General features: G+C 48.0%; 1 protein-coding gene across 4 annotated transcripts in view; it reads right to left on the bottom strand.

Moving 5' to 3' along the window:
- Positions 1-1826: 1826 nt before the first annotated feature.
- grik5 (glutamate receptor, ionotropic, kainate 5) overlaps positions 1827-26246 on the bottom strand; it is a 38011-nt gene continuing 13591 nt past the window's right edge. For 3 of the 4 annotated variants that reach the window (XM_049026738.1, XM_049026739.1, XM_049026740.1), the window contains 19 exons: positions 19141-19299; positions 18785-18949; positions 18185-18282; positions 17310-17475; positions 15809-15987; positions 15258-15311; positions 14463-14624; positions 13523-13675; positions 10518-10622; positions 10251-10358; positions 9963-10166; positions 9468-9581; positions 9131-9240; positions 6668-6841; positions 6093-6258; positions 5340-5565; positions 5073-5201; positions 4593-4759; positions 1827-3698 (listed from right to left, as the gene is read on the bottom strand). In XM_049026738.1, the coding sequence (XP_048882695.1) occupies positions 3120-3698; positions 4593-4759; positions 5073-5201; positions 5340-5565; positions 6093-6258; positions 6668-6841; positions 9131-9240; positions 9468-9581; positions 9963-10166; positions 10251-10358; positions 10518-10622; positions 13523-13675; positions 14463-14624; positions 15258-15311; positions 15809-15987; positions 17310-17475; positions 18185-18282; positions 18785-18949; positions 19141-19249 (3168 nt within the window). In that variant the 5' untranslated portion in view covers positions 19250-19299 and the 3' untranslated portion in view covers positions 1827-3119. The remainder of the gene's footprint in view (positions 3699-4592; positions 4760-5072; positions 5202-5339; positions 5566-6092; positions 6259-6667; positions 6842-9130; positions 9241-9467; positions 9582-9962; positions 10167-10250; positions 10359-10517; positions 10623-13522; positions 13676-14462; positions 14625-15257; positions 15312-15808; positions 15988-17309; positions 17476-18184; positions 18283-18784; positions 18950-19140; positions 19300-26246) is intronic. The other variant, XM_049026741.1, reaches the window with a different exon arrangement.

Here is a 26246-nt window from a genome sequence, read left to right as displayed (position 1 = left end):
CTTGCTGATAGACAGTGTCTGCAAGCTACATGTTTCCTGGTTCGCCCTGCGTGTGGTATGATAAAACCAGTGAATTAATGCTGTGCAGAACAGACTGCTGTGTTCTGTTGCCTTTTGCACCCTTTTGTCACATTCTCAGCTACATACATACACACAATACTTGCAGTGAAAGACAACCCCACTCCAAACTGCATGTTCACATATCAGCTACAGCACTCATTGTTCTAAGTAATTCACCGGAATTATCCTAAGACATACCCAGCAGCTGAGCAGAGGGTCACACATCTTCAGGAATGGGGGATTGAATCCTGCCCCCATCTGTGTATGTTTGCGCAAAGTTGCAGGTTCTTTCTGTCTGGCTTTCTATTGGATACTTTGATTTCCTCCCATTGTCCAAAAAACCTGCCTCCTAATTGTCCATTGTGCTGCCTGTGTTGGACTGGCATTCCCTGCAGGGTGGCCCCTACATTGTGCTTCAATCATTAGGAAGGAACACCCAACAACTGGAGAAAGCAAAACCGCAAACAGCTCAGGGTAAAAGAAACAATTACAATAGTAAAATACACACAGCCTCAGAGTGTCAGAATACTTTTCCCTTTTTTTATTCGAAACGCATTTGTTTATAGGTTTAACATCAGGGGATCACTATGAAGGGGACGTAACATCCACCCCGAAAGCCGATTTCCCACCACACCTCCCAGTCCCCTCCCACTGACCCCTGTGCCTCAATAGGAATAATAATTATAACAACAATATAATCATAATAATATTTGTCATTGTCCTTTAATCCATTTAGCACTAGTATAGAAATATGAAAAATAACAAAGGAAAAAATGTAAATGAAAAATATATGTTTTCTTTGTTGTTTTTCCCACCAGCGGTGACCTGTGTCGCTCCTCTCACTTCTCAGTAAGTCGCAGGTGAGGAAAGTGTGAACTGCGGCTTTTCCTCTCCCCTCGTCCCCACAACCTCAAAGCAGATCTGAGACAGTGACCTGCTCCACCCTCTGTGTGTGCACTTACCCCACTGCACATACATGTGTCTTTCAGGACTTCACTGTTCATTATTTAGCCTTTAGCCACGACGTCTGTTAGTGGTACGTCATAAGAGGGGGGTAAAATGGGGTCGGGGGGAATACACCCATTTCATTTTTGGCTCGGTGCATGCGCTGTCCCGAGAATCAGCAAGGAGTCCCTCTAAACTCGTTTGGCTGACTTCGCATGGAAGATCTCCCCATCACTAGCTAACCCACCTGCAAACGTTCATGACAATATCGTGTATAAGTGGAAGTCTAACACAGACTTGATTTCATACGCTTTCCACCCTAAAGGAAATAATCACCATCTCCGTCTGTCTGTCTGCTTCCCTGCATGTTCCTCTTTGACAATGCTGATCAAGGATGGCAAGCTTCCGAACGACATGATTTCAACTGCAATCGTCGAAACAGTCTGGAATTTAGTCACCGACAGACCATGGAATTCCCCCAGACCCTCAAATTCCTGATCGCATTTATCCCTTATTTGTCCTATAAGCATGAAACGTCGCAGCTTGACACTATGCAGAAAGAGAGAATCTCACACAGTTTGGCTCTGTGTTCTGGAGTGACAGCGTCAGGAGGGAGTCTGCTGAATAGGAAAGACTCTACAGCGAGTCACCAGCAGAGCAGAGCAGTGGAGGACGATGATGCAGGTGGCAGAGGGGGTGGTCTAATTAGGGGAGTCGTTCAGTCAGGAAATCGTCACTCAGACGCCATTGTCTTACCTCCCATGTGCTGCTTCATGAGTGGCATCCTGAAGTGGAGCTCCGTACAGCATGGCGGCAGGCTTTGTGATTTTTTTGAACCACCATAAGCTCACAAGTTGTGCACTTAATTTGGTCAAGTATTCTCCCTCTCACTGCCCAGTCAGTGTGACAGTACAACATACTAAAGAGAGCCTCTGTGCATTTCTGCCTTAATCAGAAATTTTTTTTGGAAAATTAAGATTTTATTAATTCTTATTAGTCAGATTAACAGTTTCCCGATTCCTCTGGTGGTGATGAAATGTTTCATTTGGGGAAACCCAGACACCAGCTTTACACTCGGAGGGTGAATCAGGCAATGGCCATGCTTATACTGTGGTCCTAAACCTGCACACACACGCACACAGTAAGCTAAACTCATCCCACAGCCCCCAGCTTCCAGTCCTGCTGCTCTCATGTCCAGCAATCCTTCTTAGCCGGGCCCCCACAATGCCTCAGCTCATCCCGCCAGCTCGCGGAGTGGCGTGGCCGAGGTACGGGCAACGTGGGGCTCGTGGAGTTCAACAGACCAACTGCCACAGACTCCACACACTCCCACTGCCTACTGACCGAGGCAGATTAACAGTGACCAGAGAAAGCAAGAGAGCAAAAAAGAAATAATCAATAAAAGACAAAAAAATATTTTCCAGTCTAATGCTGAAGAGTCCCTCCCTCCCTCTCTTTTCGTATGTCACATATTTTCAAGTCTGAGCACAAGACTCGAGTCCCTTGGGTTTATGAAGCGGCTCCTGGTGTAGGCGGAGTCTGCTGCTCAGTGGGCGGAGCTAAGCCTCAGCAGCTGCACAGGTGAGAGAGGGCAGGAGTGTAAAAGCTCAAGCGCAGCTCACGGTGCTTCTTACTTAAGAGGAGCCGGCATCCAGCGAGCTCGGCAATGCTGCGATCCGGGTGGTCCTGTCTCGCACAACCAGTGTCAGCAGGGCAAATCACAGGTCCACGTGGTCAGCAAGGGAGCTGTTGCCATGGCACCCAGCCCTGAGCTGCAGGGTATGGGTGTTGAGCACATTACAAAATCTAACCCTTCATGCATTTTCACCCCCGACTCCAGCAGCGGGGGGGGGGGGCTATGTGACAGACATGTATCAAATGTGCCAAGGGTCATTCACGGCAAAAATAAACAACTGCAAACAATAAGGATGAAACACAGAGGGTCTGTAGTGCCCAGCAGAGTCTGGGTTTATGTGGGGTGACCGGGACTCATTCTCCAGCCTCGCCGCACTCTGGCCAATCATCTGTCTTTCGCTGGATGCCTGATCCTCAGCTGCATCTGGGCTCTCTCCAGATGGCACAAGGAGATCCTTCCCCAAACCATGTAGATCTCCTCATTCCTGCTCCCCAAGGAGGTCTGCGCTGGTGCCGGTCTGTGTTGGGGGTAATGGCCGTGGAGGGGGGGTGTGATGCAGCCGGCGTGGACTGGGACCCCCTCCGCCCTCGCTGTCAGTATTGGATGATGAAGGAGGGGGTGGTGGGGGGAGTCTGGGTAGGGGGGCAGAGGATGGGGGGATCCGGGTGGAGCTGGCCCTCAGGTTCTGGATCCGCCGGCACTCCTGACAGATGCGGATGTGCGTGCAGGAGCGTGGGGGTGCCGCTGGCACTGGCGAGGGAGTCGTGTTTGCTCCCAATGGGTCCTCCAGGAGGCGCTGTGGCCCCGGCCCCATGTCCGAGGGGCCGCCCCCGCCCCCTGCACCACCTGTCAGGGGCCCCGAGCCACTGTACAGCTTGCCATTGCTGAGGCGCATCTCCCTTACCAACCGGAGGGGCCGCGGAGCCCCCAGTGAAAGGCGTGTGGGGTGGCGAGGGCCTCCGGGGCCAGTCAGGGGACGGCGTCTACGTGAACGGGAGCTCTTCTTACACGAGATGGCGTTCCGAAGTTCCGTCAGCATCTCCTGGCACACAGAGACCTGGGAGGGGGCAGGCAGAAAGGGAGGAGAACAGGTCACATTCAGGAAGAGCAGGAACAGCAAGAGCTTCAAAAGCAACGTCACAAAAAAATAACGTCAAAGGAAAGGTCAAGCAAAAGGGCAGGAATATATATCACAGAGGCAGAGAGGGGTCAGCGGTAGACAGGCAGCCGAACAAAGCCCTCCCAAGACAAAACACAGCACAGACGACACCCCCATGGGATAAATATTAGAAGAAAACAATGGACAACACAGACAGTACAAGGGCAGACGTGTTTCTTAAACAGAATAGTCACCGAGATGCACACAGGCATGGATTCACACTGTCTGAACTGCCTACATAGAATAAAATCACACAGCATTGGGATCAGATGAACATTTCCTTAGAAACAGAAAGAAGCACTTAAGAATCATCAGACTTAAAAGCCAGTAATTATAGCCATCTGACACACATTTTGCAGCTCTGACTGTATCTGTTTTTTCACGAGTTTCTTCCTCTGCTTTTTCATTCCGTTCATCTCCAGCATCACCCAGCCCAGACCCACCCTCACCGCCAGCACAAGAAGGATTATGGATCCAGCTCTGACAGCATTGCTCGCTGACAGAAGCTTGGTGCGTCTGTCAATGAGCAAGTGTCAGCCTTGCTGTGACCTGGGGGCCGCTTTGCTGGGGGACACCATCCACTGAGGTGCAGCCTGGCAGGTGACATCAGAAGACGAGAGCTTGAAAATATGCACCTGGTGCATGGTAAGTGATTCAGGGAGCCACGCTATGGAGGCAGTAAAGAGGTTGAAGTGTATTCATGGGTGATGGGGTGATTATACACTACCAACAACAGCATGCTCTCGACGCAGCACAGACAGACACATCTGGGAAGCCGCTGCGGTGACCTACTGGGCCGGTTCTCTGGGTCTGGCCGGGCCGAGGGCGAGGGCGTACCTCGTCTGTCTCTGCTGAGCGCCGGGTCGACCACACAAACTCCATGATGGCGACGAATACGGCGATTATCAGGCCACAGATCAGCACCACGAAGATGCCCCCGATGTTTTCCATCCCAAGACCTGAGGACACAGTTGCAACAGGAACACAGGCACTCATACGCCGTAGAACCTAAATAAATAAACGGACTCAGCTTTGCATGGACGTATAGACAGTTTTCCTTTCACACACGCCATAGGACATACACGATCGTATCAGCACATGCCCCTACATGCCAACACATACACTTAACTGTTCTACATGACCTGAGGTCACATGAATCACCCTCACTCACTCTGAACTTCCTGGCACTGTGCAACACACCTGTATCATTATCTGGACACTACCCCAGTGTAAATTCCTATCAACAAAAGGTTTCCTGGACCAGACACTGACCTTTGGCACGGTGGTCTTCCTCCTTGGGGCAGCGCCCTCCCTCCCACCAGCGCCGCTTGAGGATCTCCAGCCGGTTGTTCTCCTGGAGCTGCAGAATAGCCAGTGTGATCTCATCCCTGAATGGAGAGCCTGAGGACGGAGACCGTGTGGACCATGAGGGTGGACCAGGCAGACAGGAAGGTAGAGCAAGTCACCCTAATCACTGTGATTCAGCACACAGCATAATTCTCCTCCCCTGCCCCTACTGGCCCAAGTGCCCCCACTGACCCAGTGGCATGCCGATGCCATAGCCCTTGGTATCCAACAGGCCGCCAATCTGTGTGAGGTTGCAGTTCAGTCCCCGGTGGTACTCGTTCATGGTGCTCTCCAGCAGGAAGGCGTACTTGGAGTTCAGCACGCGGGCGATGCCCTCTTCGGTACTCTTTACGAACACACTGGGCTGCTTCGACTGCATGTAGTTCCACATGCGCTGGTATGTCTGGTACCGCGAGTTCTAGTTCATAACAGTGAGGGATAGAAGGCAAAAACAGGATCATGAGCGAGACCGAGCACCAATCAGCATGACCTGAAAAACAAGCACAGATCCAAAACAAACACAGCGAGAGACCATTCCAGCGTGTTCGGCGAGTTCGAAAATTAGAGCATACAGGAGTGGCAGAATCGTACCCAGGGAACGGAGGCACGGTCTCGATGAAGGCCGATACGTGAGCCGCACAGAAATAATAGCTAACGCAGTCTGGTACTTCTGCCGTCACCCGTACACAATGGCCGACACGGATGCCAAACCACTTACCCAGGAAAACACAGGCACCCAGGCACTTAATAAAAACAAACACAGAGAAACGCACAGAGCAACGAGAGTGGGGGGCGACCTCAAAGAGATCATGTATAGAAACCTCCACCATTTCACAAATGGCAGCTTAGCATACCAACACGAACATGTGAGCCGAAGCACAAAACGACAAGTCGATAAGCGTCCAGAAAATCAGGAACAAAGCGCAAGTCACAACTGGATCATACCATGAAGAAGGTCATAGTGCTCCCCCCCTGGATGGTGCCGTACTCTATATTGGTCTGATCTGCCAGGTCATCAGGGGACTCAATGGGCACCTCCATCCTCTGTACTGTGAGGAAGGCAGCCAGGTTGGCCGTGTAGGAGGAGATGATGATTAGGGTGAATGCCCACCTGACAGGGAGGGAAAGATGATAAAAAATGTCACACATGAACGGACTTCCATAAGCACGGCACCCAAAAATCCCAGAGAGATCAGTGCAGCCTGATGATGGAGCGTGAAACATACTGTACAGTGTAGAATACAGGAGGGTAAACAGAGTCCGGGAGGTACAGCAACCCAGCCACATTTGCAACCACAAAGAGAGAGAGGCATGGGGTAGCTGCATTGTTGCAGTTACACTGAGGTTCCGCCCTGGGCAGGCTGCAGTACGGCAAACTTCCACAGAGACTGAGGAGGAAGCGTGCGAGGAAAGCGGAAAACGAAGCCAACAAAATGTACAGCGGGCCAGCAATGCAGAGGGAGCCAAAGGAGAAGGACAAACAGCAGCGGCGCTGGCAGGCAGCCCCACGGATCACTCACCAGACGCCGCTGACGCAGCGGGTGGAGAGCGCGCGGGGCATGATCTCCGAGCCCTGTTGCATGAACCCCCCCACGGGGAACCACAGGCTGTTGCCCAGGGTGTACTGGTTCTCCAGCATGTCCCGGCGCTCCCGCAGACAAGGGTGGGGATTGTACCACTCATACGGGCTCAGTCTGAAGTAGAGAGTCAGTAACACATTGGAGTCAGACCTCTGGTTGCTTAGCAGACGCCTACTGTGAAAGTGATTTACTCAGCTAACGTATAGCAGTCTACATTATATCTTATTTATTTATATATTTCTATCTCAATTCAGATCAATTTGATCAAGGCCTGTTTTTAACCATTTTTGACTAGTTTCTCAGTAACATTAAAAAGTGCAATCAAGCAGGTCACTGAATACTCAGGTCCTTAGCAACTCTGCAGGTGTTCCAGACCACATGCAGCATCTATGCCTTTTACCTGCCTTTCTTGGTATTAAATTCATTCATTATTTTGAATGCATTTGGTGGCATGATGGCCCATTTAAGGGGGTTCAGCTCCGCCCCCCGCCCCCCCTTTTGTGCAGCTGTGAAGATCGCTAGATATTGTCATTAGTTCTAATTTCACTTCCTCAAATAAAATATCTGAATATATATTTTTTAAATCTTTCCGCTTCCTCTGTGCCGCCTCAGCACCCTCAAGACAGGCTCCCGAAGACTGACAGTCTAATGAAGTGTCACTCTGGGGTCTGAACGGTGACAGTGACATGGAGGAGAAGGTTTCACAGACAGAGAACGACTCAGAGACAGAAGACGCTGATGGTCTTCATCCTGACGGTATTTTCTGTCGGTTTAGAAAAGAAATCTGGCATCGAGGTGCCCTTGTCAGATGAAAATAGTGGGACAGCACAACCATCTTTAGCAGAAGCATGATGTAAACTTAGACGGCAGTCTTCCAGTAATGCTAAAATGGTTCAGCATCACTGTAACAAAGCCAAGGCAGACTTGGCGATAGACTTCAGAACATGTCAAAAGATCTCCACTCTGTGACCCTGTCCAGCATAAATGGTCAAAATATGGATTGATGGATGACAAGAAATAGACAAGAATAGACTGGACATGACCATTTAGTAGGGATTTCATGCTTTAGGAGAAATAGATGTAACTTATTAAGGTTTGTTGATATTTGCCCGAGATTGCAAATCAAGGAGAAAAGAAATTGCTAGTCAACAGAACACAGAGAGTAGAAGGGAAATGTTTTGAGTGCTGAACTCACATCACATCACCTCTAAGGTGATTTGTTTTGATAACCATGATACCGAATTTGCTCACTGCTAAAGAGACAAGCTGGCTGCACTCAGAGATATGTGGGTCGTCTGGATGAAAAGCCTGATTCTCATGGACAAGCCTGGCTCACATGTTACAGTGGACAGAGCTCTTTTCTTTAGAGAGGAAGATATGCCTTATGAAAGTACATCTCAGACAAGCCTGCAAACTGCGGCGTGAAAATTTGCAAATTTGCAAAGTATGTGATGTGAAATCTAGCTATGGGTGCTATGCGTAAATATATATATATATATATATAGAATACCTAGAATATCTATATGGAAGGAGCACCTGAGATGAACTGCAGGATGGAGGTCATGGGTATGAATGAAGGACTGCAAGGAACATAACATGTGACATCTTCTTCACATCCTACCGACGTGGATTCCAGTTACAGAAAGAGGTAGCTGACTTTGCTAGAAACAGCGGCTATAAATAAGCAAGATTCCCATAATGAGACAGGGCAGATCTGTGAATTCTTCAGAATCTGCTTTCTCTGGAGGTATCACTGTGTCATACTGGCCCAAAAACAACACACCAGGGGGGAGGGGGGGTTACATGTGTGGCTCAGCAGGTAACGACCCTGTGCCTATGTCCAGAATATTGTGGGTTCAAATCCCGAAGCCAGGAGAATAATAGTATAACCATTGTGTCCTTGGGCAAGACCGTTAACCCCAGTTGCTCCAGGGATGCTGGTTAATCCTGTTCTCTGACTCTCACCTGCATGTCACTTTGGACAAAAGAGTCTGCTAAATAATGGCATGTAAATGTCATTGTTTCGGTCACAAGACAAGGTAAGAATCCACAGATTCATCCGTACTGCAATCCCACCAAAGGATAGTTTGTACTAGGTGTGGTTTCTGCTGATTCTCTTTGACCATCTTGCAGAAGCATGATGGAAGATGCATCAGCATCTCATATTCCTTCAGCAATTATCCAGAGTCCCCTAATGAAGTTTTCAGTATTAAGGAAATTTGGTCAATTACCACTGTCTTATATAGGTCAATCTAGAAAAATCACATTATTATTGACAGCTTTGAGGGGTGTGCGGGCCTGTTTGACCCAAACCATAATTAAAGGGTTGATGCTAACAGTATTGTTGAATGTCTGGATTAGAAATGTAGATGGGAGTGTTGTGTTACAGGACGTGGGTCTCACCTGGCAGCTAGAAAGAGCACACAACTGACAGCCAAATAGGCGAGCAGCATGAAGAGCCATACAGCTGGGGAAAAGGGATCCAGAAAAGAGAAGTAACCCGGCTTCCGGCCCTGGGGGGTCAATCAAATCAACGTATTAGTGCATAGCATTGGTTCCCCTGCAATTCCATTGTTAACCACTAGAGAGCAGTAGTTTACACTGTATCTTCACACAGATTGCGAAATGTTATGTAAAAGGTTGCAATAAGTTAACGTTTACAAATTCAGAAAAACACAGAAGTGTGCAATTTTCACGCCATTTTCCTCTTCTATCGCCTGTCCCGTGCTTCTTCCCTCACCAGCTGGACCCTGTATAAGATGCTGATTCCAAGCGTCATGAAAGGTTTGGAAAAGTCAATGACTTTCTCCCTCTCGGATGTGATGGTGAAGCCCGCAACAGCCAAGTCTGCTTTCTGTGGAATGAAGGGAAAGGAGGAGGGGCTTAGACACCAATAAGGCTGGAAAAGTTATGGCACGGGAATGGAGAAAGGCTGCCATGGAACGAGGTCTGCAGACTTGCACCACTGAAACTCACGTATCCTTATTTACAAGTGCAATTGATTAATGGGGAACTAATTGGCCAGTTTCATCAGCTCAGAGCACCAGTAGAAAACAGGACAATCGTGCAGCGTGCTAGTGCCACAATGGGACTGCACTGCAGTAATTGAAGTATACCACAGTGTAATTAGTTACTAAGAGTTGCTCATTAGCCTGTTAAGGAGGTTGTCGTGTGCCCACAGCAAACCCATATCCCAGGGCTGGCAGAAAAGGGACCATTTACTCAGGGTAATTACCCTATTAATGAGCTCCCCCACCATGCCCGTCCAGGAGCCATTGGGTTCTGGAGCCCCATACAGGCCATCGTCCACCAGCTTGATCCGGAAGGAGAATTTCAGGATGTCAGCCAGCTCCTTCAGCATGTCAACACAGAAGCCCTCATACTGGTCGTTGCCCTGGAACTCCTGGTAGTTGCCCTTGCGCATAACGTAAGGGTTTTCCTACATAGGGGCAGAGAGAGCACACAGCTACAAATTCTGCAGCTGCACATGGACATGGAGCCTCTTGAGCCCACTAGCTTTTACCAATATCGTGGTGACAATGAGGGTCTTGTTAGCCAGAGTTTCTGATATGTTGATGTCCAGAGTGGTGGAGTTCATAGCCAGTGTGTTGTTGGAGTACCAGATTCCGATCTAATGGACGGGAAGGTGGGTGAAGAAACAGATGTATGGCATTTGAGAAACAAGATATCTGAGAGCAGGACTTGTACTTGATTTCAAATATTTTTCCAACATTAATCAAACCCTGGAATTATAACGTAGGTGACCCAATGGTCTGCAGGGACTTCTAACCTCTTTGTGACCACCTCTGTGTTTCTCCAGTATTCGGAGGGTGTAGTTGGTTCTTTGGCCTTTGCTGTTGAACTCTACTCGCCCAGTCAAGCCATCGTACTCCACCTGGAGAGCGGGAGATTCACATTCACTCCTGACAGAACACAAAAGATCTAAAGAGTTAAAGAAATTCATTTAAACACAAAGGGAAAAACATCACGGGTATTATTCAGGCCTGTCTCTGAGGAGGGGCGGGCCCAGGGCCCAGGGAAGGCCAGCATATTAGGGGCTCCAGCTGAGGCCAATATAAACCAAGTAAGAGGAATCATTGTGTTTGCTGCTACTTGGTCATTGTAATACAGATGCGACTATAATGAAGAGTAATAAGTAACCAATCACTGACAGTGTACAACGTAACCTTAAAGGACTAACCAGCGCCTAACAGTAGTATGACCACGCAGGCTACATTGACCTAGGCTATGTGATCATATGTCCAAGACAGGATTTAGATTAAGTCTATACATCCAGTGTATTTATAGCAGGGGGGTAGTGGTACACAAAACTCACAGTTCGGTACAAACCAGGGTTTTAGGTTAATGGTTCGGTGTAATTTCGGTACAACAGGGGAAACATAATTTGTTTCAAATTATTTATTATAACCGCAAACACAATTAGGAAAAGTCTGTTGACATGTCTGAATAACAAAACCTAAAATATGCTTATTTGCATATTGTAAAAACAATTATGTCAAATAAACAAAACCAAAACATCAACAATCAAACTAAATTGCATGCTCTCCATCATCAAATATGGCCACGTACACTATATGAGCAAAAGTATTGGAACACCTGGCCATTACATCTTCAGGACCTTTTACGACATCCCATTCTAAATCCATAGGTATCTATACAAAGTTGATCCCCCCATTTCAGCTATAACAGCTACCACTCTTCTGGGAAGGCTTTCCAAAAAGATTTTGGAGTGTGTCTGTGGGAATTTTTGCCCATTTATGCAGATGAGCCTTTGTGAGATCATGCACTGATGTTGGACGTGAAGGCCTGGCTCACAATCTCTGTTCAAGTTCATCCCAAAGGTGTTCAGTGGGGTTGAGGTCAGGGCTCTGCGCGGGCCAGTCAAATTCACACCAAACTCACCCAACCATGTCTTTATGGACCTTGCTTTGTGCACTGGGGCACAGTCATGCTGGAACAGAAAAGGGCCTTCCCCAAACGATTCCCAAAAAGTTGGAATTGTCCAAAATGTCTTAGCATGCTAAAGCATTAAGAGTTCCTTTACTGGAACTAAGAGGCCAAGCCCAACCCCTGAAAAACACCCCCACAGCATGATCCCCCCTCCACCAAACTTTACAATATGCACAATGCAGTCAGGCTGGTAATGTTCTCCTGGCATCCGCCAAACCCAGACTCATCCCAGAAAGAAAAGCGTGATTCATCACTTAGAACAGAACACGTTTCCACTGCTCCAGAGTAATGTGGCAGCGTGCTTTACACCACTCCACGCGACACTTGGCACGTTGCTTGGTGATATGAGGCTTGCATGCAGCTGTTTGGCCATGGAAGCCCATTCCATGAAGCTCCTGGTGCCCAGTTTTTGTGCTGGAGTTAATGCCAGAGGAAGTTTGGAACTCTGCAGTTACTGAGTCGACAGAGCGTTGGCGACTTCTTCATACTACGTGCCTCAGCTGTTATTTTATGTGGTTTGTCACTTCGTGGCTGATGTTCATAAACACTTAATGATTAATTAATTAACTCCACTTTGCAATAATACTACTTACAGTTGACTGTGGAGTACCTAGCAGAGAAGACATTTCACAAACTGACTTACTGCAAAGATGGCATCCTACGACAGCACCACGCTTGGATGCAACGAGCTCTTCAGAATGATCCATTTTTTCACAAATGTTACCTGACTGCATGGTTAGGTGCTTGATTTTATATACCTGTGGCAATGGGTTTGAATGAAACACCTGAATTCAATGATTAAGAGGTGTGTCCCAATACTTTTGTCTATGTAGTGTATCTGTAGCAATAACAGGGGGTTGCTCCAGTTCTACACACATGGATGATATATCCAAGCTCAGTATAATTGACCCAGCAAACAGTTATCTACTTATCAACTACTCCTTCTCCAGTGCTGTACATTATAGGAAGATCTAAATGTTCCCAAACCACAAACTATAACTAACTATTGCCAGTATTAGCTCACGGCCACAATTAGGTTTCCATGTGCAACATCAGCTTGTAAATCTAGGTTTCACCACTGTCAGTAAATGCATTCATTCATTTCATTGTGCATACCAAACTGAAAACAATGTACCGACGAATATGTGTATATTTCTATATTATCTATATTATCTGTTATATCTCTATAATATTTAGCAAAGTAATGTATTCAGATGAAACATATCTGCATACAATCAATGAAAAAAAATGTAATAACTTAAAGCGGGGCCTGTAGACTGTGGGGCCTGTAGACTGTGGGGCCTGTAGACTGTGGGGCCTGGCCACACCAGTTACATCAACCTAAAAATGGATCTGATACCATTACTATTGGTTAGTCAACTAGCCAGATACTCTTGCTAAGATCCTGCAGGCACAATGTTCACATAGAATTATACTAAAGTGAAAAAAGATCAGAGGGGAGCCAAAATGGGAGAGGATATAAACAGATCATACTGCTGCGAAAAGCCAAAGGATAATGGATTCTGATATGGAGGAGAGAGAAGCAATGGGAGAGAAACATGCTGACAGGTGAGGTGACGACGAAAATGACTGGGGGACACAACCAATGACCATGTAGGTGACAGCAGCACACAGGGCAGACACAGAACGCACGTATAAGCGAGCAGTGACACAGAGGGACCTCAAATGCAATAATATCAGTCATAGAAATGCAGCCCAAAGCAATCAAATCACCCGGAGACTCGTGTCAAAAAGGCGAGTGTTTTCCGGTCAGAGGTAACCGAGTGACTGACGGACAGCCGGAGGGAGCTGAGCAGCACTGACCATGCGCAGGTAGTTCATCAGGCTGGTGCCGTGCTGCCAGATCTGTGGCGAGGTGCAGCTGAGGGGCTTCACCCCGATCTCCTGGCTGCGGTTTAGCTCCCGCACTGCACCCACCACTACGTGGACAGCGTCAAACATCAGGGCTGAGGACAGCTGCAGAGGAGGGATAACGGAGGTTTGTGTGGGCTTCCGGTAGGGGCAGCGGCGAACCCCGAGAGAGACGGCGACTGAAACGCGGAGGTGTGGGTCAGTGAGCGACTCCATGAACGGTGTGTCGGGCTGAGGGCTCCATCTGAACGTTTCTGTGCAGATCTTACTTTCCTGTCTGTGACCTCATTTCTTTTCCGTTTTTATTATATTGTATTGCATTGTCCCGTGAGGTTAAATTGTTTTATGACACCACTGTTACAAACAGTATGTAATTATAAAATATATTTTTAAATTTTTGATATAAAATTAGCCATTTTCTGTACCTGCTTGTCCTATGCAGGGTCCTGGGGGCCTGGATCCTATCCCTGAAGCTACAGGCATAGAGTAACCCAGGACAGGGTGTGAACCCATCGCAGGGCACACTCACCATTTACACCTACAGACTACTGGGTACTCCGCATGTTTTTGGACTGTCGGGGGGGGGGGGGGGGGGGGGAACCAGAGAACCTGGAGGAAACCCCATGACGACACGAGGAGAACGTACAAACGTAGAGCCATGGTAGGGACTTGAACCCTGGCACCAGAGGTATGAGGCAAACAGTTCTAACCACTGCACCCTCCCATTACTATCGTTTTTGTTGAGGATGATAACAACAGACACACAAATAATTAATTTAAGTTTATCACAGTTACAATAAACAGGGTAAACAGCAAGGAATTGATCATATAGCTGGTAGAGGAAGTAGAGAGTGCAGTGATTAACTTACGATAATCAAAGAGCAAAACCTACCGCAGGCCCAGGGTAGGGACTGAGCTCACACCCCTCTCTCCAGGACAAATTGAGGCTTCGAATGAACTCCAGGTAGAACGGGTGGCTGGTGTTGAACATCGAGAAGCCCACGATGTTTGAGTTGTCGTCCACAATGTCATCTAAACTGAGAAGGGGGAAGTCCTATGGAAGGTAGAGGTATCTCATCAGAGTATAGATGGATGCAGTAAGACATGCTAACATAGTTCAGAGAGAAAAAGGAAAGAGAGTTCTTTCTTCCCACAAACCACTCAGGGACCCAAAGTCATCCCATGTATTTGGTCTATTCCAGTGTCAGCAGACCTGAATCAACTAATCAAGGGCTTGACAATTAGTTGATTAGCTGAATCAGATGGTATAGCGATGGGATGGAATAAATACATGAAACGGCCGGGGAATCCCTAAGGGGCACTCTCAGAACTGCTGCTGTAAGACAGCCATGGGTGAAAGACACAAGAAAGCAAGGAATTCTGAGGAAGCGACAGGGGGAAAACATGAAAGGAGGAGAACGGAAGCGTACAGGAAGAGTAGCGAACCGAGTAGAGAAGAGGAAAAGAGGAAAACAAAGAAATACAATAAACAGAGGGAGCCCGAGAACAGGCAAGAGATCTCATTACGATAATATCACCGGGCAGCGTTTCCATTGCTTTCCTGGAAATTCCCTTTGTGTTTTCGTGTTTTGTTTTTTTCTTCACCTTTTTAACAAAAGTATAGACTCTCTGGGGAAATTCTCGCCTTTCCAAACACATGGGACAGAAAGATGGCAGGGACTCTTACCATGGTGGTAAGGATGTACTTGTAGAACGCCGATGTCATGCCCAACTCTGACGCCTGAGGGCCAGACAACAACGGAGGAGGTTCAGAATGTTGTTTCATTATCCCCTTTATTGCCATGAGCTAACATCTGGCCCCAGCAGCAAAACACTTGCAATAATTTTCCCATCCTTTGGAGTGCCTTGCCACTACATTTGGATTTTCACCCTCATAACTGCTTCACGACTTTCACCCAGCATTCAGTTCCTGTCCAGCATTTAGTTGTTCTCTAGTACTTGCATGTTGCTACTGTAGTAAGGACAAAATATTTTCATGCGAGTCTCAGTTCCCTATTTCCGTGAATGCTGAGCAATCGTGGTAAAATTGCTTCAAAAGCACACATTCCTGTCATGTGAATAAGTCCAATGTCACCACTGGTAATAGTAGAAAGCCCAGCATGTGAAATTCATACACTTTAATACATTTTAATACATTTTAATGCAGATCCAGACATCATTCTCAATGAATGTTACTTCATTAGTAAAAGTAGATCAGAAGCTGTGAGCAAGTCTGACCTTTTTCAGGATGAGATAAGAGATAGAAGCATTGGCGTCAATAATGATGGTGGCCACTTTGTCGTCACGGATCTCTTTCAACAGGGGGGTGGGGTCCAGGTTGTCGTCCAGCATCCTGATGGACAGCGTCTCCCTGGAGATTAGAAATCGCCGCACCAACTCCTCCAATCGCAAGAGACCTGGGGCCGAAGCAGAGACAGGGGGTCGGGTTCATGCATGCCGTGTTTTAATTAACTTGCAGTAATTTACTGCTTTGCTTCCTTAAATGCTGTGTGACATAACACAACAAAACGAACTAAAAAATGTAAATAAGATTGTACTCCCTCTTGGGGGCTGCTGTAATGGAAGGAAGAAATTCCCCATTTCACAGAAAACGATCCTGTAAGCAGAGTGGTAATCACTGGACCCTGCCAAAACATTTAATTAGATTTCGTTGGGTGCGGGAAGTGAGAGGGGAATAATGCTTTTTTTCCCCCAAGTCAAACACGTCTAATAAAACATAATGAAAGCAGAGCTTTGTGGTCACTGAATGACCAAAAGGGGTGAAGGGTTACAGGCCCAGAAACATGATGCACCAGCAGCTCTTTTGGAGCAGCTATGTTAGATAAAGCATCGTCTGAGTTTTCCCTCTGACGTTCATTTTCAAAGACTACCTTGCTCATTGCTACCAGCGAAACAACAGCTTTTGGCCACATTATGTCCGTTTTTTTTGTTTGTTTTTGTTTTTTAAAATTATAATGAAACTAATCCCTCATTAACCCAAAATGACTGTTTTTCTCTGACCGGTAAGATCAAGAGCAGCCAAATCAAAAAAGTCACATTTGCATTTAACACCGCTCAGGCACAAAATAGACTAAATATCCTTTGTTTGTGGTGTGTAATTCTGTATACATTATTACCTGAATTTTAACGAGTGACAGGAAGTGAGGATCAGTAGAGGCATCCTAACATCAGTCTGCAGAGGGCTGAATCAAAAATGACCCTGAGACATTGTTCTCTCAGAGTCTCTGTCTCCCTAAATAGTGTCTCCAAATGGATAATTGCGCAAACACCTGTCCTGCCTCCATGGCAACCCTTTCATTCCCAACAAGCAAGTGAAACGCGAAGCCACAGGATCCTCGAACCGCCACTCCAGTGTGAGTCGTACCAGAATCCACCTCTCAGAAGAAACCTCCAGCCAATCAGAATTTGCCAGTCAGCCCTGAGTGGCATTTCAACATCACTGCACGACCAATAGCGTGTTGCGGTATCCACGTCCAACCTGGTCAACCAGTTAAATGAGTCGGCATGTAGCAGTGATGTGCAGCTGTCACTCTGCTGCTGTGTTCGCAGGAATGCGGCATAAAAGAGGCACACAGAGAATCATGCATGTGAATTAAATCTGGTCTTCATACACACCAGCCCACTGGAGCAGAAAACTACTGAATGAGCCAACTAGCGCCGATGCTAACACACTGGCCCCATGTTCCAGCTATTCCTCTACCCAGAAAATTGAACTTACATTCAGCCTTGGCACAGAGCAGGCTAGCTGATGGGTAGCTGAAGGACTTCAGGATGGCCCCAACGGCGAGGCTGAGGTCCTCGTTGCTGGGGTAGAGGCTGACGGAGGCGAACCTCAGGTACGGAAGTCTTGGTGTCTCTTCCGGACCAATTTTGACATGTGGAATCTGCGGGGGGGGGGGGGGGTGGGAGACAGGAAATATATGGAGCACAAGCAGGTAAAAGCACAGAGGAATAACCACTGATGAGGGAAATGAGAGATGACAGCTGAGGTAATGAGACGTGCAGTGAACACGAATAGCAAAACCAATCTGAAGGGAGGGGAGCCCTAACAGATCACCGGTAATCCCTCACTCAATAACCCAGCTTCCAGCATCACCCAGACGTGTCTGTAATTTTAGCAAGTAAACCTTAGGGAGCATTCAGGTGTTTGTTTCGAAGGGCTGACCTTGACAGATTCATCCTGAGTGTCACTGAGGTAAAGCCTGCACACAGCCATGTTCAGCTTATAAAGTGACCGTAAACACTGTAGTATAACAGGCACAATGAAAATCAATGCTGTCTGTGAGTGACTCTCGGTTTTTATACTGGAAATCCATCAATAAGGCAGATGAAATTAAACTGCATCTACAGTGTCTTTTCCAGATTTTTATTTATGTGCTGGTTTATTTAATACTACAGCCTATTCAAAAAGTAGGCTTCAGTATTTAAATGTAATAATAATAATAATAATAATAATAAAGACATTATTTTGTTATAATAATAGACACATTAAAACAAAGCAACACGTGCAGCTAAAAGGCACCATGACATCAGCTGCAGTGCCACACTGCTGCAGTGCCACACTGCAGACAGGGTGAGTGGGGGGGTTCTCACCTCCTTCTCCCCGCATATGTGACTGACAGTGGATCCGGAGGCGGGGCTAGAAGCAGGGCCGATGACTGAGACCACACCCTTTGGTAGGATCTGACACACTGAGGGGGGGGAAACCAGACAGCTGGATTAAACCCCAAACCAAATCAAACTGTGTAACTAAAAACCATCTTCGTGGAGATTAACTGATTTTGATCGACTGCATCGATAGGTCCTATTTTGTCGTGTCATCTTCACCAGCACCGGGATGGTGCCACACACACACACACACACACACACACACAGTTGGTCTTCCTATCTAAATGGGGATCGTTCATTCATTTCTATGGGAAAAACCCTAATCCCAATTACAACACCCTTAACCCCCACCCAGCCCTAACCTTAACCATAAGTAACCAACCAAAACACAAGACTTTAGGCACTTTTACTTTTTTGATCGCATTCACAGATTTTTATAAAATTGAGGTTATCCAAATTAAAAAGTAAGGAAGTTTCAGGTTTTACCAAACTTTGGGGACATTTTGGTCCTCAAATGTGATCTATGCAAACCCACACATACACACACACACGCTTGCACACGCACGCAAAGAGCGGAGCACTCACTAGTGTCTGTGGTCTCATACTGAGAGTCTCTCTGAAGCTCGAAAATGTCCACCTCCACACGGGCCCTGGCTGGGCCCTCCATCACGCTGTTGATGTTTTCACGGGCCAGAGCCAGGGCCAAGCGTTCTCCTCGCCCACACACAGACTGGTCATCGAGGATTGCCGCTGGGGGTTGGGGGGGGGGGGGGGGATTGGTACACAGAGCAGGGGCTGGCTGGTTATAACCCATAAATATTCCGGCCCAGGTGTATAGAAGACCAGAGAGTACAGCCGGAGAGCTGAGATCGGACGCCCTAGCAGCTAATCGGGGTCAATGGCAGTCAGGTGCATGCTGGCGCAGGTGTGGTGTGGCTCACCCATTCGGACAGAGGACAGCACGGGGCCCTGGCTGTAAGATGGCGGGGCTATGGTCAGTAACAGGAGGACGAAGTGAATCGACAGCAGCAGTGCTGGCAGAGCCGGCATCTTCTACTGCTCCTCATGGAGAATGGTCTTCTGGCTGCCTGTTCCGCCACCTAGTGGACGGGAAGACTCATTAAACACCGCTGGACGGAAGTCCCACAGTGTGATATTGTACACAGTCACGCTAACACTCAATCACACAAGCACATGCATCCGGTAATAGCATTCTTAGACAGGGACACAAAAAAAAGTCAAAAAGGACCTGTCCCTTTTACATGGGAAGGATCAGTGAGAAGCCACACTGACAAGGTGGTCAAGGAGCCTTGCATACATATGAGTCACAATGGGGTAGCAGTCTCTGAGTCATGGCGGCCTCCCTGTGACCTTTCACTGCTGCTACCGAGACAAAGGACCTGAAAAGCAATAATCTCTCATCTCGAGACTTTTCACCTCCAACCTTTCGCACAGAGGGAAAGATCGAGCATCTTTATCTGACCCATGGGATAAACAAACCCCCCCAACCCCCACCATGACTATTCCACCCTTGTCCTTCTCTGTAACTGACTCGACGGCTTTCTGGTTGAGCGTGTCAGTGGGCGGGAGAGTGTTGCCGCGACTGATATTATTCTGGGTCGCTGTGTTCCTGTTAGAAACCGTCGTCGAGCAAAGATATCTGGACACTGTTATACAAGACAGGATGACTTTAATAGTAAAGGGGACCTGGGTTATAAATAAATCTTCTGTGCCATTTTTTATTTGGAAAAATAAAAACCCAAACAGCAAATCCTCAAAGATGGCGAATTACGGAGCAAACCACATATCCAAGCCTTACCATCTGCTTCTTTGACCAGCATTTGCCATTACTAAAGATACAATAGCATGTTTTGAAGGGATATCGAGCGGCGGACTTGCCGGGGCAGTCTGTCAAAACCCTAAGTAATCTGACGAGGGCCTGGGGGAGGGACGCCACCACGATCTGTGCGAGGCACCCTCCTGCTGATTACCCGAAAGCAGATTGACCCTGGATGGCCACAGGAATTGGCCTGGACTTCAAACCGCAATCAATGGCAGATGAAGCACACACTATTTCACTGTCAGCCCCGGGGGGCGTGGTGATTAGTACACGTCAATAATTTCTGTATACGCTGGCATGGTGGACACCACATAGACTGTGGAGAGGGAGAGCCATTGATATCCCAAAGGTGATATGTAAAACGTGAGAGTGGCTAATGATGCCTACATCTTATTCTTTTTCAAACTCATTCCTCTGGGTTGAAGTCCAGTCCTGCCTGGACGTGAATTGGATCAGTCTGGATCATGTTGTATAAGCACTTATTACGACACTTAAATTTTGCTAGGAGCCGTAAGTCACACTAGGCGCTGGTACCGGCGGCACAGAGAAATATATGGAGCAGCATGAATAAACATGAAGTGTGTGCGGGTTTGTGTGTGCGGGTTTGTGTGTGCGGGTGTGCGCCGCGAGCGTGTTTCTGGCGGTGCCGGGGACTTGGCGGCATGCTGGCGGTGTCTGCAGAGCCTCTATTATGACAGAGAAAACCGTAAAATCTGTGATCTTAATTATCAACAGAAAGGGAGGCAGGGAGAATCGCGGGGGGGGGGGGGGGGAGGGAGGGAGAGAGAGAGAAAGCGAAAGAGAGAGAGAGAGAGAGAAAGATGGAGAGCTAGAGAGGAGCATATAAAGTCTGCACCCTCAGGCAGAGAAAGGGGGGGGGGGAGAACTGGGGAGCGTGGAAAGGGAGAAAATTAGAGAAGAGGACGGCAATCTTGAGGAGGGGAGAGTGGATTGAGGGAGACCGAAGGGAATGTGAAGGGAACAAGGTGTAGCGGATTGGAGAAGCTCCCTTTGTTTCTGTGCGTAACAAGTCAATCTAACGGTAATAATAAAAGAAATATGAATCACCAACATAATTAAGTCTGAGGCTGGAACAGCGTGAATAGTTGGGGATTAAAGCACCATACCGCCAACTGTTATAAGAACAAATTCTCCATGTTACAATTAATAGCTATTGTTCGGTGAAGCAGACGTCTTCCACAATGAAATGCTTTGTAACGTGAGTGCGTAGCGAGACTGTAGTCTGGAGGAAATCGGCTGGGACTCCAGGGGGCTGACTTCAGTCTACATGGGGAGAGCCGGCATCCCGAATGAGCAGCTCCCCAGTCCTCCGTAAGACGCGGCTGCAAGCACTCAATAAACTTCAAAACCACATCACAGAGAGCCAGGCGGAGAGCGTATTGACTCAGCGATGAACTCTCGCAGAACTGGCATGCTCATTCCTTCTGTCCTCCCCCTCTCCCTCCTTCTCTCTCCATCTCTACTATTCCGATTCTCTCTGTCTCTCTCCAGCCTCTTCAGACCGGAGCTTGGAGTTGGGCAACTAGCGGCTGACACCGAAACGTGAGTGTCGTGGGCGGTCTGGCGCCAGCGTTTGCTGCGCACTGACAGGGCGGTCACATATGCCCCCGGTATGCACCCAGGCATGTGAGAGGGCATCTGCATTGATAGACGCTGTATCTCAGCTCGATGCACATTGCGGGATGCAGTCTGCCGACACGGAGATGAGAAAAGCACCGACTCAACGGAATTACGGAAGAACAAAACAGCGGCAGCTCATTTACCCAGGGGAAGGAGCTCTATGCCACGTTAAATAAGAGTGATTATTTAACGGCTGGTAACTAAGACTAGCAATGAATCTGGTCGCATATTTCACACGTACGAGGGACATCAGACCGTGCTCAGGCGGGACATAAAAGCCTCCATTCGCTTACACGTACGCACACACGTGTTCGCACGCGCCTGCCTGTGTGTTCAATGACTCAGATGACATTTGCTCTCTCTACCTCTCGTTGTCGGATACTGCTGCCGTGGCAACAGGCGAGCAAAAACAGGAAGGGATGGGGAGGGAGAGAGAACCAAAAAGCAGGTAAACGAGGGACTGGGGGGTGGTCAGAGTCCGGGGGCGATGCCCAGGAGAGGCTCCGGGGCTCCTACTTGCCGTTGCGTAACTCCGGCACCCGCTACTGCAGCTGTAAACGTTTGGGTCACAGTGCCGCCTACTGCACTGAAGAACGTCGGGCATGAGAGGAGAAAGACTGGCCGTCATGGCAGAGAGCATTCCTGTGCGTGCCAGTATGCAGCCGGCATCGCGGAAATATGTGTGAGACCCCCCCGTGGCTCCTGCTCAATCAACACCCCCCACTGGATTCCCCATTCACATTTCATTTATGCTACCGAGTGGCTCTTAGCTGCGATAATCCACATCAGCGTTCAATGTTTCTATGGAATGAGGCACTCGGACGGACTCGAATGACACAGTGGCGTCTTGGTGTGAATGGACACAGCGACATCTGTTTGGCCTGTGCGTGTCGCGTGTGCACATGCATGTACAAAGAACATTCGAAAACACTAAAGTATGGCAAGCTAGGGCCCGGGGTTGTTCATCCCTCTCATGGTTTATCATTACAGAGAAAACCATATGACAGCGAGAATCTCCAAACAGCAGAGTGACTGCATATTTACTAATTTGCACAAATTCAGAGGGGGATTTGCAAAGCCTTGTTTCGTAGCTCAATGAGTCATATCAGGGAGTGCAATATATTCGTATTACATCTGTGTGCGAGCGCGTCTGTGTAATTATTACATCTGTGTGTGTGTGTATGTGTGTGCGTGCGTGTGTGTCTGTGTCTACTGGGTATGAATCTACACGCATTTCACACCAGCCACAGATTTCCCAGGTGACATATTGTCAAATCCACCACCCTCAGGATAAAATCATCAGTGTACTCCAGCTGTCAACCAAGTACGCAAATCAATACTAAAAGTACTAAAAGAGGTAACAGGTGGGAAACTGGTCATATAGCATTTGTGGGGGGGTTAGAAGGGGGGAGTAAAGACAAGAAAAAAGAAGACGGGAAGGTCGAGGCTAAAGCATGGACAACACATCCGTCCATCTTGCATAGCCATGCATCCAATACAAGATCTCAGTGAGGCAGGAGCCTGTGCCAGGTAGGACCGGGCACAGGGTGGGGAATACCCAAGAAGGGGGGGGGGGGGGGGGGTCAGAGTACGGCAGGGCAAGCGTACTCTCACGCGCTTAAACACAAACGGGGCAAAGGATCAAGCAACTGTGGAAGCGCGAGGCCACAAGCCTGGCCACTGAGACACCGTACAGCCCTTCAAGGACAGCAAAACACAAACAGGAGACAAGACTGCAGAACAATTAGACTACAGCAAAAATATAAAGAGAGACGGATCAAAAGTGCGGAATGAAGTTGAAAGCGGAGATATAAACACACAGAAAGAGTGGGAGTAGGAGTGAGATGAGGCTCGGAGATGTGGAGTGTGGGAGAGAGATGGAGCGAGGGAGTGGGAAGTGAAGAGTTCTATATTTAATTGCCGCTTCAGGAATAGAGTGACTGTCCACGATAATAGCTTAACATGCCAACGTTAAATCAACATATCAGCAACGCAGATGCACAGCCCATGTGTTAAATGTACGTACGACCATCATATCGGTGCAAGATATGGACATATGGACAGACAATGGAGAGCCGCACGTCTAAACACTGGTATAGTGTCTCGGATGCCAGGCCAATGGACACAACTAATGCCACAGGCCAAATAAAAGACACAACTGACACATGACCTTAAGCTCAAGACACATGCAAAATCATGTCCATCATGTCCCATCATGGTACTCTGGGGACTCCCGTAGGCCACCTGACTCAACGGATGTGACACAAGAGATTTCTTCCCGTAATTTAATTTCTGTTAAATCTCTGACAAAGACTGACCTACACCCACCATTGACCTGAATGCCTTTGTTGGGTCCCCCATTAAATCTTTGTCTCCGTCGACCACCGGCAACAGTTTTCCATCTCAGCAGTGACTCTTGGGGGTCCCCTAAAAATGTTGAGCATGGCATTAAATTTCATTTTATTATGAGGTCTGTTATGACTTGCTGGGAGTTCTGGACCGCTCTCATTTCAAGTCATATCTGGAGGCTTGATCCTGCTCACACCATGGACTTGATGGAGGACCAGGAAGGTTCTCATTCTCCTGTGCTTCACAGAAGATAGAGTACCTCTGCAGCGCCACTGGCTGCTCGCTCTTGCCATGAAATGACCACAAAGGCACCTTTCACCCTGCCTAGCACCTATGGCGGCCATTTTGAGAGCCTGGATTTAATTGCTGGTCATTTATTCTTGGGGGGGGGCAGTTAGATGTTCAGATCAAGACAACTGGTGGGGGAGTTTAGCCAGGAGTGGAATCATTAATGACCACAAAAGATAAGACGCTCAATCTGACCTCACGTCAAAGATGCAGTCGAGCTATAATCTTCTGATATAACTGCACCATAGCCAGCACAAAGACATTGACAACATGTTCCATATTTTATCTGTAGAGTGCTGCAGGACATGATATATTCATCCATATTTGGCAATAAAGGGTACCAGTGGCCTACTTCCCCTGTTATGCCCTAATTATTTCCATATTATTAAGTGACTAAACAACATGCTTCATATAGTGAGAGTGTAAGGCCATCGTTTATGCTGCAGACACCACGGGCTCGCAGACACTGCCAGGACGAGTCGCACCGGATGAAGAGGCAGGTCTCACTCTAACGGAGTGGTGAGGTGCAGAGACACCTGCAAAAACACAGGAGCTTTAACTGTCCACCGGCAGGTCAAGCGCAGTCGCTTGATCCGGAGGACCGGGAGCGTGGGTCACACAGGGCAGCCATGCCGAGCATGGGCATGTAACAGCAGAGAGAGGAGAACCACGGCCTAGCCGAAAACACCCTACAGACGGCCATTAGCATAGACGGCACCTGGCCAGTGCCCTCGCGCTGCGGTGTTAGCAGCAGGAACGCCCAAGGGACGTCGAACCCGCATGTTCCTTACGGCTCGGAGAGCGCCGCGGTGCCCTTTCCAATTCACACCCTAATATCCTTCCTGACCGCATCCAGGTTGGAGATGGAGGACTGTGGTAATTTCCAGGCTCGGGCCCAGGAAGCTCTCAGGGGCAGTAAGCAGGCCAAGCATGTGAAACGGCACTTTAGCCATCAAAATCCCTGCAAAGCAGAAGCGAGAATGGAGGCAAAAATGGACCCCGGATTTTTCGGCTCATAAGTGCACTCTGCAGCGATTAGATGAAAAGACAAACAAAGGACCTGTTGAAGCGTCACCCGGGCTATTTCGGTAGTAATTGACCGTGAAAAATGGGTTCGCTGCAAGGCGTTGCATAACGCCGCTGCGACGTTAGCAGGGTGCACGTACACACCAATGCATGCACTGTACACAGGTAGCAGCTCATAAAAGCATTGCATAATAGACCAAAATGGCCGGGAGTTGGTTAACACATCAGAAATGAGCTGCTGCTGTTTCTGGATCAGCCTCTCAGGGCTGAGACAGGCCTGTATCCGCTCCCTTCTAAATACGCTTTAATAGAGTGCACAAAGTGGCCGCATCGGACTTTACGGCGGCAAAATAAGAGGCAGATTTACTGCTTTCGCCTTTCGGAAAAGCTGAGACTGATTGACGAATCCGCGGCGGCAGCGGTAGAGGGATAGGAGCAGAGCATCTTAAAAGTCGTCACCCTGCCCCATATATTTGCTGGGTTTACAACGTGAGATTTAATCGCGTAAACGAAAAGGGAGCCAAATGCAGGACCAGAGCGGTAAATTTCACACACTTGTTCTGGTTCATCTCTGACCCCCCTCCGGGCCGTGCCAACAGATGTCTATTTTAAGTAGGATCCGTGATGTGGGGCCCCCTAATGACCGTGATTATGATCTCCTCGTCGATTGGCCGCCTGTCCGCTTCAGCACATCTGTGAAAGCCGGCGATTTGGCCGCAATTAAGGCGACTCGACAATTCACGGCCACTCGCCATTAAAGGCGAAATCGTGGGATTAAAATAAAAGCAAAGCTGCGAGTTCAACATCACTGTCGACTTCAATGGACCTTTACTACATCCATTAGAAAATGTCTGTACTTGTCAAACACCCATTACACTCCAAAGCTGCCACATTTTCCTCCAA

The sequence above is a fragment of the Brienomyrus brachyistius genome, chromosome 9, assembly GCF_023856365.1.
Source record: "Brienomyrus brachyistius isolate T26 chromosome 9, BBRACH_0.4, whole genome shotgun sequence".
NCBI lineage: Eukaryota > Metazoa > Chordata > Actinopteri > Osteoglossiformes > Mormyridae > Brienomyrus > Brienomyrus brachyistius.
This window is presented reverse-complemented; position numbering and strand designations above follow the sequence as displayed.